General features: G+C 50.3%; 1 protein-coding gene across 1 annotated transcript in view; it reads left to right on the top strand.

Annotated features, from left to right (window-relative positions):
• The window catches only part of LOC111150879 (syntaxin 6), a 47,957-nt gene extending 32,475 nt beyond the window's left edge, over positions 1–15,482 (top strand). The window contains exons 5-8 of the mRNA XM_022508547.1: positions 1,749–1,874; positions 3,116–3,222; positions 7,279–7,373; positions 11,845–15,482. Coding sequence (XP_022364255.1) covers positions 1,749–1,874; positions 3,116–3,222; positions 7,279–7,373; positions 11,845–11,921 — 405 coding nt within the window. The 3' untranslated portion in view covers positions 11,922–15,482. The remainder of the gene's footprint in view (positions 1–1,748; positions 1,875–3,115; positions 3,223–7,278; positions 7,374–11,844) is intronic.
• The last annotated feature ends 144 nt before the right edge of the window (positions 15,483–15,626 follow it).

Genomic DNA, 15,626 nt, shown 5'->3' with positions numbered 1-15,626 from the left:
CTAGTCTGTTTCACGGTAAAGCATAGATAGCTCTTACCGGCGTGACCTATGTCCGCCTAAGTGCAGACCACAGATAGACTAGAAAGAAGAGCCCCGACTATGACCCCAGGAGCGCACAAGGCTGGTAGAGCCCCCAGTTCTCTGTGGGTAGCCTCGTGATGCACTGTACATAGACTTTGTGACCTTGAAAACATGGTCACTAGGCCTCTGTGTCCTCCACAGAGATTCTTAGAGTCTCTGCCACGGAATGAGCAGGATCTTTTAAACTTGACAGCCTGGTGATCAGGTTGGGCAGAGCCATCTACAAAAGGCCTCGGGTCTGCTTTATGCCAGAGACCATCTCCATCCAGCTTCTTGGCTGGACTGAGGTCCTAGGCTGCTGGCAGCTCTCCGAACTCCCTCAGAACTTGGGCTCTGCATCCTGAGCTTTGCCGAACCCGACCCTGAAGTGTGGCTATTTGACTGAAGTCACCTCCGAATGTCAGACCAGGAGGTCCGTGTCAGTATCGAGGGGCTGTTGAAGAGCTTTGCAGAAAACCAAGTAACCCGTGAGGCTTTTGACAGTTCCAGGGATTAGAAGTACCTGCTAAGAAGATCCGGCTCCTCCACATGGAAGAAGAGTTGTAGCAGCAGCGTCTCTGGTTCTCTGTGCAGGGCTGGCGGGAGCGCTGACCTTGACCACCTGGTCAGACGGGCTCGAGGGGCTCCCGGTCAGAGCCCGCTACCGAGAATGAGCTCTCACATTCCTGGCCGGCCTCTTCATGTAAGGGAGACTTATCCTTTTTCCAGACTTATCCTGTTCTGGCTGCAAACTTCCTTGAATTCATAGTGGAAAACCTGACTCTGGGGAAGAGCTCTGACGTGGGAACCCGCGCTTGCTTGGGTCGTGAGGGCCAGGTGCTCGTTTGCAGCCCCGCCTGTCTCCTAAGCAGCCCCGGCTCCTGTCTGGGACGCCTGCAGCCTTTTAGACCAGCCGACGGGCACTGGGATTGACTCATGGGTTCAGGTGAACAGACATTGGTGATTCTGGCGCCTTCTGGTACGTGAGGGGCTGTGACTTGGCTCGTCATTCCAGGGAGCTCTTCCCACCTCCTTCCAAAGAAATGCAGAAACTTTCCCGGCTTATTCTTGAATGAAAAGGGCTCTTGATCTGTGGAGTCAGATTAGAACCTCTGGGTCTCTGATGAACCTCCGAGGGTGCTAGGAGAGCTGGCCTGGGGGCGCCTGGGTGGCTCAGTAGGTTAAGCCTCTGCCTTCAGCTCAGGTCATGATCCCAGGGTCCTGGGATCGAGTCCTGAGGTCAGGCTCTCTGCTCAGCAGGGAACCTGCTTCCCTTCCTTTCTCTCTGCCTGCCTCTCTGCCTACTTGTGATCTGTCAAATAAAAAATAAAATCTTAAAAATAAAAATTTAGAGCTGGCCTGAAGAGACCAAGTGCTTTTAGATCGTAAAGCGGTATACAGATGGGTGTTTGTTGATTTTACGTTGATCTTTACCCGTGTTTGCACGGGACAGAGCCCATTTCTGAGTCACCCTGGGAGAGCTGGGAGGCAGCGGGTGCCCTTCCTGGCATTCCTGAGATTGCGCCACGCAGACAGCAGCCCACACCACTCACTGCACAAGGGCCGACCCGGTGGAAAGTGCGCCGTGAGCAGCGTGTGAACTCGTCGAGTCCCTGTGCCAGAGCGTTGGTTCAGAAAGTAATGGCTTGTTTCCCCGGGCCCGGCTGCCCCCTGCTCCGCTCTCGCAGGCACTCCTTGGGGACAGTGGTGGCCAGAACTGGAGCACGGGAACGACAGACAAATACGGGCGCCTCGACCGCGAGCTCCAGTTAGCCAACTCCCATTTCATCGAGGAGCAGCAGGTGCAGCAACAGGTACCCCAGAAGCCGAGGGTGGGGGGCGGGGCACTCCCCTCTGTCCCCCCAGCCTGGGGGCTTTGTGACCAGTGCCAGTCAGGGGGACCGCGCTCGCCCTGCAGCTGCCTGTTTCCATGTGCACAGCGGTTTTGTAGATGAAGGGTTTTTAAAACCTCCTTCAGAGCACGACCTTTTCAAGAGAACCAAGCTTAGTTAGATCTCTTCGGGAAGGCAGACCAGACATCCAAACCTACAGACAAGGCATTGACTCAAAAACAAAAACAAGAACACAGAAAGCACCCCAGCAGCCTCTTCCCCCGCCTCCACTTGTATGCTCAGTTTTTTGTTCATCTCAACAAAGGCACTTTCAGAAAAACTGAGTCCTTGTTTTTTCATCGCAAATTATTGTTGGTTCCATTATATGTAGAAATAGATTGCGTTGGTGGAGGTTATAGGGTAGAAGGAAAGGAAGGTTGATTATGTTTACATCGTGGCTTTTGATTTGTGTTGTGGTTTAAAAAGGAAGCTGATAATAATGTATCTGGGGATTTGAGGATTATCCATTGAAGCTACTCATTCTTAAATATTACGTTTTACCTATACACCTACGTTTGTGTGTTCTTTTTCCTTTGCGTGTCTGTGTAACCAGTTGTCTACTTAAACTGCTACTAATGAAGCAGATTTTTTTTTAATAAAAAATGAGGAGGCTACACCACAACTAAAAGTAATTATTTATCACTCAGTAGTTGTCCTTGGCGCAGCTTACTGCCACGGGGCTTCCCTAGTTTGTCCTTGTGGAGGAGGGAAAGGACTGTGTATGCAGTTCTCCTGCATTCACAGATTAGCCGGCCTCTCTCTTGTAGTCAGGCTGAGGTAGTCTGTTGTGGTTGAGACCTTGACCCTGGCAGTGGGCTTCCTCTCCCCAGCATCCCATGTCTCAGTGGTCACTGCACAGGTGCTTCTGACCCTGGCTTATTCCTGCATCGGACTTGAGCCAACCAGAGTAACTCGCTCTTGGTGGTTTCCGGGCCTGCTGACTGCTCACAAGTTGGATCAGCAGGAAATATCAGTAGCTTGACAACCCAGCCTTTTGAGCAGTGTGTTCTCAGAGGCGATGGTCTGGTCCTTCGATTTCTGGGCTTTGCTTCTGAATGAGAATTGTCCCAAGTTGGCAAAGAAGCTAGCAGCTGCTAGAGTACTGGGCTTGGAACCAGGTAAGATGGATTTTAATTGCTTATTTCCTATTTCTCTGGCACCAGTTGATCGTGGAACAGCAGGATGAGCAGTTGGAGCTGGTCTCTGGCAGCATCGGGGTGCTGAAGAACATGTCCCAGCGCATTGGAGGGGAGCTGGAGGAGCAGGCCGTGTGAGTGTGACACGCCCCCTCTCGCTGCAGTGAAATGGAGGGGCAGAGCCGTCTTAGGAGACCCCTAAAAAGCCTGACAGTTAGTTACATGGCTAGTAAACCCCAAGGCTGTTTTAATTATCTAGCAGCATCTCTACTCTGTCTTCCAGACTAGCCTCCCCCAAAGAAGCACATTTATCAGATAAAATTTTGAACAGGGTTTGGGCAAAGTTATTTTCATGATGATTTTTACACCCTGCAAAAGCAGATACAGCTTCCTCTGAGCAGATTCTCAGGGTGTTGTGATGGATGGGAACACGAGACAGATATGGCTGTGTAACCTCCCTGGAGATTTGGATCCCGAAGAGGATAGGACAGGAGCTCACTTTCCTCTGTCATCCTGTGACTCTCCTCCTCTGTCAAACATCTTAAGCTTTAACTTAACAAAGAAAAGTTTTTAAATTTAACTTTGATTAATAAAAAAAACTTCCCTCTCAAAAATAAAAAGTAAAAACAAAGCAGATGAAAACATAGCTGAGTTTCTTTGTTTTTTCCTTCAGCACAGTCCCCTTCTGTGCTCAGAAGTAGGACACCAAAAGCATCCTTAAATGCTTTCATTCCACAAATTTCTTTCTGAAAAAATAAGACCATCTACGAGGATATTGCAGAACCTCCCCTATCACAGTCTTGAATTCAGCCTTACACATTCATTCTTCAGAAATTCAGACTGGTATCTGTTCTGCTGGGAGGTCCTGGGTACCCACAGAGGAGGGAACAGAACAGACTGTGTCTGCCGTCCGAGTTGACCAGCTACTGCACAGAACAGACCTTCTGCAGACGGTGCAGGTCATTAAGAGGCGCAGAGATGGAAGGGGGAAGGGTGTGGTGCCTTACGAGCCCTCTCTCAGCTCAAGCTGCAGACCTGACTTAGCCCAGGTCCTGGAGAAAATGTTTGGAACTGGAACCTGAAGGATGAGTGGAAGGTGGCTGGGGGAGGGGTGGGGAGGGTCGCCCGGGGGTTAGAGAGTGAGAGAGTGCATGGGATGGAAAGGTCTGGTGTGTGTTGACAAAGGGGGGTTGCAGAAGTCAAGACAGGGTGGCTGAGCACAGAGCAGGGAGGCCTTTGAAGCCCCATTAAGGGATTAGGTTAGAACTTTCTCTCCTGAGGGTGATGGGAAACCAGGAAGGTTATGTTGGGACTAACGCCATGGACAGGTTTACATTTGGGGCAGACCCATCTAGCTGTGGTTTGGATGACAGACGGCAGTGGAGCCAGACCGGAGGCAGGGAGACCAGGGGGAAGCTCTAAGAGTGGGAGTCTAGGCATGCGTGTTGAATTTCTAAAATGCATTGTTCCCCTAAAATTTCAGTTTGTGGGTGGAGAAGGACTAGTTGCCTGACTCCTCCTTGAGGTTCAGTAGATGGTAGAGAAGCCTGGCAGACTTCAGTTAAAGATGGTGACTTGAACACCGAACACACCCTTGATGTCGCTCCTTCCCGACAGCCCGCTAAGGCACTAGCAGAGGGAGCTTTTTAAAAAACTGTCATAAGACCTGTGGGGACATAGGGTATGAAATAAGAAACAGTAACCATAACATTTTAGGTCCTGGAAAGTAGGAAAATGAATGGCTACTGACTCAACAGACCAGAGAAAGCTGAATCCTCCGCCAGCCACAGGGGGCGCCAAGGAGCAGAGAGTTCCTGCCTCGTGGCAGTGTGAGCCGTGAAGGGCGCGCTCATCACGTGGTGACACGGTCCTACTGGAAGGAAGGGGGATGAGTGGTGGGATGGATGCAGAGATGAGGAAAGAGGTGGGCGCAGAGCTAAGCCCTAGCTTTTCTAGAGTCGAGTCGGTAGGACAGGATTCTGGTGTGAGTGTGTTACTTGAACGCATGGAGAAAGCACCCCAGGGGTAGTGGGAGGGGTTAGCGGTAGTTGTCCAAGGGGACGGGAAACAGCCGTGTTTTTTGTTTTTTATAAAAAGCCTGAACATGCTATTTAGCTCTTTAAGCTGTGTCTCACTTTGGTAAAAATAATAGGTAAATTAAAAGGAAAGCCCCTGAGTCTTGGATTTTGACCTCTGTCCTCCAGCACGGTGGCCACTGGCAGCTGTGGCCAGTGATGACATAAAATGTGGCCAGTCTGAACACAGATGTGCCCCGAGTATAAAGGCACATCAAGTTTTGAAGACTTCCTGTGGAAAAAAAGTAGCATGGCTTGTGATAGATTTTTCTTAATATTAATTACATGTTGGAATGATAACATTTGGGATATATGAACCCAAAAAACCAGATTATTAAAATTAATTTCATCTTTTTGTTTCAAATGTGGCTACTAGCAAATATTAAATAGCTTATCGGACTTACAGTCTGTTTCTTTCGGACAGCACCGAGTCAGATCTGGGCTAGAAACCTAGTTTAGTGGGTGTCCTCGGGCTGGAGATTGAGTGACTGGCCTTTTTGTCCTCAGTAGGAAAAGTCGTGCCCGGCATACAAGGGTGGCTCTTGTTTTCCAGCATTTGGCCCTGCCTGGGTCGGTCTGCAGCTGCAGCCAAGATGCCACCAGGACCTTAGATGAGCTAATAGTGTGTTAATTTGAAATTTCAGGTAAGGGACAAAGATCTGTTTATTTAGTTGTCAACATGGAGTTTATTTAATAATTGACTTAATGAGGAGTTGGTTGTCCCGAATCCTGCGGGCAGTCAGGTGCCTCATGTGGGCACAGACCAAGCCCAGTCATTTCTAGCTGCCACTGATGCTCCTAGGGTAATAAGGCCTTTTTAATAAGACCTCTGCTACTGATTGGTGTGTTCGGTTCCATACTTGGAATAATCATATGTTCACCGCAAGTTGAAAAGTCTGGAATGTTTTTTTTTTTTAATTAACATAAAATGTATTATTATTAGGGGTACAGGTCTGTGAATCACCAGGTTTACACACTTCACAGCACTCACCATAGCACATACCCTTCCCCAATGTCCATAACCCAACCACCCTCTCCCTATCCCCCTTCCCCCGGCAACCCTCAGTTTGTTTTGTGAGATTAAGAGTCTCTTATGGTTTGTCTCCCTCCCAATCCCATCTTGTTTCATTTATTCTTTTCCTACCCCCCAAATCCCCCATGTGGCATCTCCACTTCCTCATATCAGGGAGATCACATGATAGTTGTCTTTCTCCGACCGGAAAAGTCTGGAATGTCTTGTCATTTATGAAACACCGCTGGAGTTAGAGTATTCTGATGTTTTCTTTCCCAGCTGCAGCTTGGACAGCCAATAGTATTTGCTTCCTGGAGCCACTTCTCTTAGCAGGCAAACACCGACTCCTCTGTGGGTATAGACGAGGAGGGCGCACCTGCAGGAGTGTCAGTCCCAGGGCCTCCCAGCTCTGTGACAAAGCACAGAGCACGGTTAGGGAGATGATTATGTGATTAAAGCGTGTTTAACTCATTGCCATAAAGTGCTTTGTGTTACGCCCTGGTCCCCACAAGACCTTGGCAGGGAAGCTGCCCCATTTTACGGATGCGAAAACAGTCCCAGAGTGGGGTGCCTTGTCAGGGCAGTGAGGTAAGCAAGTGGCAAAGCCTGCCTGTTGGGCTTGGCTTGGCCGCCTCCGCGTATGCTGCCCTGCCCGAGTTTGTGTTACTCTGTGGTCTGGTTCGTGCTGCCTGATCTCCGATCATGAAGTCGAGAGAGTGTTAAAAAAAGAAGTCTTTTAAAAAAAGTTTTCAGCAAGTTCCAACTACGAAGAACCTGACCTGAACTGACTGCAGCTATGATCCCTCATGGTTTGCTCTGAGGTGATATTACCATGTTTGATGACGAGGTCTGCCCCCGATCCTGCTTGAGGTTGTTGGCTAATACTCAGCACATGCAACTTAGTACCTTTTTTTTTAATTCCCCCAAATTCAAAAACCTATCTTGTGCTAAGGATTTTGGATAATCGATTGGGGGCTTGAATCCCAAAGTTCCCGGTTTTAGGTTTGCCAAAACGGAGGCATAGATCCTGTTTTAATTCCGTGGCCAATGCATTGCCAAGCCTTTGTGCTGACCTACCCTTTTGGGTCTGCTTCTCTTTCTAGTATGCTGGATGACTTTTCTCATGAGTTGGAGAGCACTCAGTCTCGGCTGGACAATGTGATGAAGAAACTTGCAAAAGTATCTCACATGACCAGTGGTATGTATGGTATTTAAAGCTTAAGAATTCCTACTGAAATCTAGAAACACCGTCTACAGGGTTCTCGTAGGCATGCCCCTTTGGATCTCTCCTGTGGGACATTTTTGGTTCTGCTCTTCGGTCGGAGAAGGAAGACTAGTTTGCACAGGCTTTGTCTGCTGCTTGTGGCTTGAGAAGTGGTCTTTGCGCACCCCCACTGCACAAGGCTGGTGGTGTTGGGTGGCTTTTCTCCTGGCAGATCAACTCTCTTTAGAAAATCCTTTCTTATTTAATTTTATTTTTTCTATTTCCTTGCCAAAATAGGGAACTTATTATAAAATTACTCTTATAAGTAATTGAGCCAGTTACTCTTTTCTTCTGGACTGACTTTCTTTCATTGAGAAACTCCTACCATTTCAGAATAAGGTGGCCTTACAGATCTAATTTAATGGTTTTCATTTAAATCCACAGTGAAATACTCCATCGGGTTCGCAGCAGGATGGGGTGAAGAAATAACAGTTTTCAAATCAGTCACTGTGTAGGAAAATATGTTCCAATGACTCTATTTTTTTTTTTATTGTAACAACCCTTGCTTTCCCTAGTACATTAGAAATAATATGTTTTATTTATTCTTTTTTGAAGATTTTATTTATTTGAGAGAAAGCGAGTGAATGAGACGGAGAGCATGAGCAGGGGGGAGAGGCAGAGGGAGAAGCAGACTCCCCGCTGAGCAGGGAGCCCAACGTGGGGCTCCATTCCAAAACCCCAGGATCATGCCCTGAGCCGAAGGCAGATGCTAAACCAACTGAGCCACCCAGGCATCCCAGAAATAGTGTATTTTAAATTAAAGAAAATCCAGTTATCTCCTTTCTTCTTTCGTTGGCTGGAGTGGCCTGGTGAAGGGGGGACCTGAGCTGCTCCTTGAGCTGATGTAGCTGTTTTTGAACCAGAGCTCCCAGCTCCCCCACCGGAATCCCCTCACCTCTTTCTTGACACATCTTTCTTTGGGTTTTCTCCCCTCAGGTCTGTGCTATGGGGTCTGATAGTTTGGACTTTTGAGCTGAGACTTAAATACAAATGTGTATTTGCTTTCTAGCACTTCAACTCATAGTCAGGTTATAGAACAGTCGTCTGGGGCTCAGCTTCTTATCTGGAAAATAATAGGTTGATGCCTTCATCTCCAGATCACTGTGAAGATTAAATGAAGTAACAGTAGTTAATCTGCAAGTGTTTAACAGTGTCTCCCATGTATTAGTACTTACCAAATGTTTGTGTTTTAAAAAAATACCTAGGCAGGTGGAATATGGCCCTGCAGGGCAAAAGACCTGTTAGAGACAAAACAGAGGAAAGCTGGTGGCCAGACTTCCTTCTTTCTTTCTCTCCAGGGACAAATACCTTTATGCTTCTAGCAAGTCATTGCCGGAAGCAGGCGCCCCCTTAGTTCATCATTCACACACTTCAGAGAAAGTTTCGCAAAGCTGCCTTCCTTACTGCTCTGTGTTCTCTCCTCTCCCACCTTCACCCCTCTACTTAAAAAAAAAAAAAAAAAGTTAATGAACTATTATATAACCAGTTGCAACACCAGACCTCTCACTAGTGTATGTATTAGTCACAAAGTCAAGTAGCTACTTCAGCACCAGTTTTGTCTGGGGAAGAGCAAAGAACAAAGATGCACTGTGTCTTTGTTTCACAGCATTCCGGGTATGAATAATTTAGAAAAGTACTTGCATTGTGATAAGCTGTTCAGTGTGTATAAATAGCACTGAGCCTTGTTTATGCTTTATTCTACTTTATCCTGAAAGAAAAGTTTGGGGAGCAAAGTGGGGACTTCAATTATGTTTGTCTAAAAGAAAGAGCCAGAAAACAGAGCATTCAGCCTGAAAGGCCCTTCAGTTTGGACAGCTCGCCTGGGGTTTTCATTTTAATCTTTGCTCGCTCCCAAAAGAAAGCTTGCTCAGGGACCTCCTGCGTGGTGGTGCTGGCTTCAGTTTGACAACAAGGCAGTTTGTATTTGTCTCTTGTTCTCCAAAACTTTGGGGCAGGTTGACTACCTTTTCATCTGTCCTTGAAGTGTAGTAAGACACACGGACGTTCGACGAGGCGGTCACTGAGCACACACAGGGCAGCTGCCCTCCCCGTGGCTGGCTGTTCCACGGGCCGAGGACAGCCAAGATGCCGCACCTGCCTTTCCAAGTGACCCAAGGAAAGTTTATTCTTTTGAGTAGATACGGAGGTTTTCTTCCCCTCACATTCCAAAATTCCGTTATCTTTTCCCTTTAGGGGAGGAAAATATTCTGGAAGGGGGGGGGAAAAAACCCTGCCGTTGGAGTTCTCTTTGTTCCTCTCTGACTTTTTGAGGCAGGTCTTGAACTTGCCAAGCTGGTTAGGCTTTTCACTTGAAAGCACAGAAGCCTTTGTGGTTAGGACTCACCCCTTCTGGGGAGAAGTCAGCTGGAGTAACGGCTCCCAGAGCTTTCCTGGTTCAGGCTAACCCAGCAGCAGCTTTCCACTACAGAGGAAGGTGGCTTGGAACAGAGTTCTGGGTTGTGCTGGCTCGTGTGACCCAACTTCTTGATGAAAACCCCCGGTTCAATGCAGTTGTGGAAGAGAAAATGATTGGGGGTGGGAGGGGATTGGGTAGAGGCTGGTGGAGAGCCAGAAAGTGGAAAACTGGTTCAGTATCGGGAATCTGGGTTTGAGATGCAGGATGGGGAGCGGTGCAGGGATCAGTATGAGGCTGGGGGGTAGGAGTGGTGAGGAAGCAGTTACCTTGACTGTTTTGTCCTGGAGGAATACTGACTAATAATTTTAATGAGAGGGTTTTTTAAACATCATAAACATTTTTAAATAGATGAAAAAATGCTAGATACTCAAGTTTTCTTGGCCAGTGAAGCGATAGATTAAAAATATTTTCTGAGGGACACCTGGGCGGCTCAGTTGGTTAAGTGGCTGCCTTCGGCTCAGGTCATGATCCCAGCGTCAAGGGATTGAGTCCCGCATCGGGCTCCTTGCTCAGCGGGGAGCCTGCTTCTCCCTCTGCTTCTGCTGCCACTCTGCCTGCCTGTGCTCTCTCTGTTTCTCTCTCTCTCTCTCTGACAAATAAATAAATAAATAAATAAAATCTTTAAAAATATATATATTTTCTGAGTAGGCTGATTCTGCCTCCCATGCCCATTCAACTAGCCCCCTGTCAGGTAAGGAACCGACAGACTTGGGGTCTTTGCCCTGATCACACTTACTCGTGAGTTTGTAGCACGTCTGAAGTAGAACAAGGTGGCTGGCACTGAGATGATACTTGCTTTGCTTACTGCCACTTGGTGGCTGGCTGTTGGCTGGTTCTAAGAGTCTGCTCTCCATGACGTTTAAATAATTTAAGTGCTCGGTCTGTGGACTTAGCAACGCTTTGTAGCAAGTTTGGCAATTTGTTTTCCTAGATTCAGACCTTTGTATAATGTGATTCTTGATAACTAGGGTGTGCCACAGTCTGCAGGCTCTCCAGTAACCTTCTGATGAATCAGTATGACTTTATGTTTAAACCGAGTGGTCTTTTCTAGCTGTTGAACTGCATTTTCATAGGCCCATGAAATCCTTTTCTCTCAGTCTGACCCTTCGTGGAAAATGCAGGACTCGTCTGCAGAAAGACCGTGTGTTCTTTCTACACCTGCACAAGTGAACGAGGCATCCTGGCAATGGCAGCATCTTGGGCCCCACGCCCGGCCCGGCCCAGAGTGTGTGAGGCTGTTCGTGTTCACACTCACAGAGCCCGGCCAGGCAGCTGCTGCGCAGTGTGAGGGCCCCGCACCCAGGGTTGTGGGTGCAGCTGGGGCTCCCCTGGGGCTTCCCTGGGGCTCTCCTGCCCCCTCCTGCCCCTCGAGCTTCCTTGCTCTCGCCGTTTAGTTGGACTCCAGCCACTTAGCTTCCAGTGCTTGTCTTCAGGCGTCGAGAGGGCAGAATGTTTCAGGGAAGACATTCCGCTTTCATTGTCAGGCAGGCTGTGCCGGTTGTTGAAGTGATCTTACTCCTTTCCTGACCGGCTGTGGGGCAATGTGGATCGTACTCTTGATCCCAGAGTTTGCTTTCTCAGCTCCTCATTTCCTGAAGTGACCAGCAGGCGCTTCTGTCCTCTGTCCACCCTCCCCTAGTGCTCATTGAACAAAGAACATGATTCCTGTTGAATAAAATGATTTCACTTCGGTGGGAGATGAAAGCAGACGGGCTTTGGTCTGTAAGGCCGATGCCAGCCGCCTCCCGCAGACACGGTGCCCCCAAGCAGCAGCAAACCGAGAGCCAGAGTCTAACTCACGGCTTGAGATGCGAAGCACGCACTTAGAAGCCCCTTTTCAGGAGACGGGCGAGCCGTGGATGCACACACGGGCAGGCCCCCCCGGGCAGGCTCCGGAGCCTCAGTGCGCTCTGCCGCAGGGCCTTGCCTGTGGCTGTACCTTGGGGAGTGCAGCGTCACGAGCGCTAATCCTCCTGTCCTGCCTTCCAGATCGGCGCCAGTGGTGTGCCATCGCCATCCTCTTCGTGGTCCTGCTGGTCGTGCTGGTCTTCTTCTTAGTGCTGTGACGGTGGCCCCGCGCGGCTCCTGCGCACGGACCCCGGGGGAGGCGGGCAGCAGCGCCCCGCGTTGCCGTCTCCTCACACTCCTGTCTGGAAAACACAGCCTGCACTGACCTCCCTCCTCGCGACCCCGCCACGGAGACAGCGGCGCTGCCCCGGCGCTGCCCCGGCGCTGGCAGGGCGCTGGGAAGAGGAGGCGGACGACTGTGTGCGTCCGGCACCGCCTGTCCTGAGGACGGCTCGCCGCTGCTTTGCCTCCGGGGCCCGGGCCCCCAGGACAGCCTCTGAGGAATCCAGGAAAGTTCGCGACTCAACTAGCGCTTGCTGTTGCTCATTCCATCCATCTCTGGCCACTCCTTCCCCCGCCCAGACAGCACACCTGTGCCCTCCGGGACCGCGATGGCCGCACCGGCTCCCGGGCGGGTCTCCTCTCCCGTGGCGCCAGCGGCCCCGCGGCCCGTGGCCCCCCCCCCGAGCTGGTTGCTATTGGGGACACAAGGCCCAGAAGCAGTTTGTGACAGAAAACGCAGTGGTCCATTTTTCAGGGATAAGTGCTGGGATAAAATTGCTTTTCCAGGCTCATTATTCTGTGGTAGAAACAACTAATGGAAAATAATGGAAAGCACAAGGCTTTGGGGGTGCCGACAGCTGGTGGCCTGAACCAAAAGGAGGAGGGGGCAGCGGGACCCAGGGTTTGCACAGCTGAGGGGAGGGTGGACGAGGTTACTGGAGGCCAGAGCTTTGCCAGATTCGTGTCACTACCCTGGGGCTGCTTGTGTTTCTAGGACGCCCCTTACCTGTACGGCTGCTGCGCAGCTCAGCCGCTCGCTTGGATGGTCTGGACCCAGGGCCGGTCTGGCGGCCGGTCAGGTCATTGCTGTGGCACTCTGCGTGGGGGGGAGGGGCGGTTAGTACACTGGCAGGTACAGCGGCACTCACTCAGAAACCGTAATGACCAAAAAGGCTAGTTCTGGACCAGATTTCTCTTGACCTGGGAGGAATGGCAAGAATGGCTGTAGGTTAACTTGGGTGGGGTTTTTTCCCCCCTGAGATGACACCTCAGTTTTTTTTATTACCCATTCAAATAACTGAGCCAATTCAAATCTGAAGAACGGATGTTTTAATTGAGTTTTAGTAGCTGAAACTGCTGAGATGCTAAACTTCAAGCTTCCGATGACTTCTTAAACGCCTCCAGCGTCCTGGTGTCTGTAGGATATTTTTATCACCTCCCCGATGCCGTCACCGGTATAGAGCGCCAGCCGACCCGGAGCCTGGCGGCAGAGGCCACGCTCTCCCCACCACCTTCTGCACTTGGAAAGCACGGCAACGTCTGGATAGAGCTCTAGCTTTGACTTCCTGTTTCCTCATTTTATTGGGGCCCATTCCTCGGCACATTTTTTTTTTTCCTTTTTCCCTTTTTTCATGTTTTGTCTGTATTTCTTGGGGGTATTTTTGCTTATTTGCTTTGGGCTTTTCCCCCCCTTTTTTGTGATTTGCAATGATGTACTTGCCCAGCTGACTTATGAATTGCACTTTTTAATAAATATTTGTAACAGTTTTTTAAAGAAGGGTATTTTCTCATGGTTAGGATCACGGTAGGTAAGGAAATCTGCCTCTTGCTGAAAGCTAAAAGCAGATTTTTAAAACTAAAAGGATGGCTGACATCCACGTTTACACTCTATTTGATATATAAATAAGTTATTTTTTTCATATTAGCAAAAAATCCCACAAGATTACTACAAAGGGCTTCAGACATAGGCTACTACATTATTTGTTTTATAAGTTTTGAGACTCATTCAAATAGTTTTCTCTAAACTTAGAACAGGGATGGTCCTTAGATTTGCATTAAAATGAACAGGTCTTTGTCCACTGTACATGGGGACCTTGTCTCAGTACTGTAATCCACACTCCGCGCTACAAGAGCGGCTGGCAGCCTAATGACCTGTATGATCATGCCATCCAAAAGCCGTGCTCTTCTCCTGCTAATACCAGGTTTACTGTGCCCCGCACCACTGTCACGGGTGTCCTTGGGGCCTGTCGGGAGCGTGCCTGGTCATTAATGGGCAAGATGCTTCCTGAGGTCGGCGGGCCAAGTGTTGTGACCCGGGTAATTACTAAATGTCGGGAGAGATTTGGAATTGGCGCGAGGACCTCACTTGATTTCAAATGTTTGCTAAGCAGTGGCTATTGAAGACCAGACTCCCGCTGAAGCTGGCCAGGGAGGGAGTTCCTTAGGAGGAGAAAGTTTACTTCAAGATGCGAGCAGTGCCTGCGTTCCCCCGCGGGCGCCCCATCTCTGCGCCTCGCAGGAACCGCTCTTGGACCTGCAGCCCCTTACCGTGATCGTCCGCGTTGGCTCTGCCCCCAGCAGAGCTTCCGGCCCCGCCAGCGTGATCCTGGGTCTGACCCTGTTGTGCCCGAACTGGGCATCGCTGCAGATGTCTCCGCTCAGAATGCAAACGGGGCAGCCCGAGGGAACAAGCCAGGGGCTTAGGTTGATTTTTGAGGACAATTGTTTATTCATCAGCGATCCTAACACTGCCGAGCTTTTTGGGGGGGCACCTGCGTGGTCCCCGTGCCTGTAAAACGGGGAGAGAAGTAGACCCCGGTGACCCTCTGCCCTGCTCAGAGGCACATGCTGTAGCGTGCGGGCTTCTCCCCACAGCCTCGGCGCCCCCACACATGTCATTTCTAAGGAACTGGCGGGATGTGATGGATACAAGAGAGCTCGGCTTACATTTATCGGTTTTTTTGGAAGAAGGTTTTTCTAATCAGCTGATTTGGGGGGACAGGTGGGAATGAAGCATCGAGAGAGTTTGCCAGAGTGGGGATCCAGCTGGAAAACCAAAATACCTTTCATTTTCAGTCCCGAGTTTCCATCTCGCCTTTGTGCGGACCGCGCGCCCCGGCGCTCCGGGGGCCCGCTGCGGGGGGCCGCTGGGAGTCGCAGCCGCGTGTGCCGCATGAGGATCCTCACGCCAGAGCCCAAGGGAGGAAACTTGGGAGCTTGCCCATTATCCTCCGCTTCTAGCCAGAGTTAAACAGACTGATGGGTCTGGTAGCCAACCGCTTGGCAACTCCCACTCCTTCTCACCTCGTGAGATTCGGGGCTGTGAAGAGAAATCTAGTCTGACTGCAACAGAAATCTGTCTCTGCGAAGTGTGGTACCTTCTGTGAGCGACGGTGGCAGAGCCAAGATCTTTCTCTTGGTAATTTCCCTGGCTATAAAGTGAGACCGTTACCTTTCTAGAGAATTCATCGCGTTTGAGGATCTGGGACCGGGGTGACACGCGGGAGCGGCTCTGAGGCGCGGCGGGCTCCGGCGCGCGGCTTCACCTCGGGCCGCGGGACGAACTCGGAAGCGGAACTGCCGCGGGCCCGCCGGAGAGCGGAAGTTGGAAGCCACGGCGTGCGCGACCCGCCCCTTTGTCTTCCTCTCGCGGGCATTTCTTTCTCTCCCAGGTTTTTTTTTTTTTTTTTTGAAGAATAACGTTTGTGAAAAGCATGTTTTTTCACCAAGAGCAGAGAGAGGTGAAACCAGAGGGCTCGCAGACCTCCAGCCCCTCCGACACGCGGTGCTGTCGCCGACCAGTCCGGGCGGGAAGACGGCGCCCCCGTGAGCGGCCCGGCGGGGGCACAGCCACGGGCTTCTAGCGCCTCTGCTTCTGGGCGGGGACAGCTGCGTCACCAGGCGAGCCTGTCCTGCTGTCC

This window comes from Enhydra lutris, unplaced genomic scaffold (genome assembly GCF_002288905.1).
Source record: "Enhydra lutris kenyoni isolate GAN:26980312 unplaced genomic scaffold, ASM228890v2 scaffoldscaffold24, whole genome shotgun sequence".
Taxonomy (NCBI): Eukaryota; Metazoa; Chordata; class Mammalia; order Carnivora; family Mustelidae; genus Enhydra; species Enhydra lutris.
This window is presented reverse-complemented; position numbering and strand designations above follow the sequence as displayed.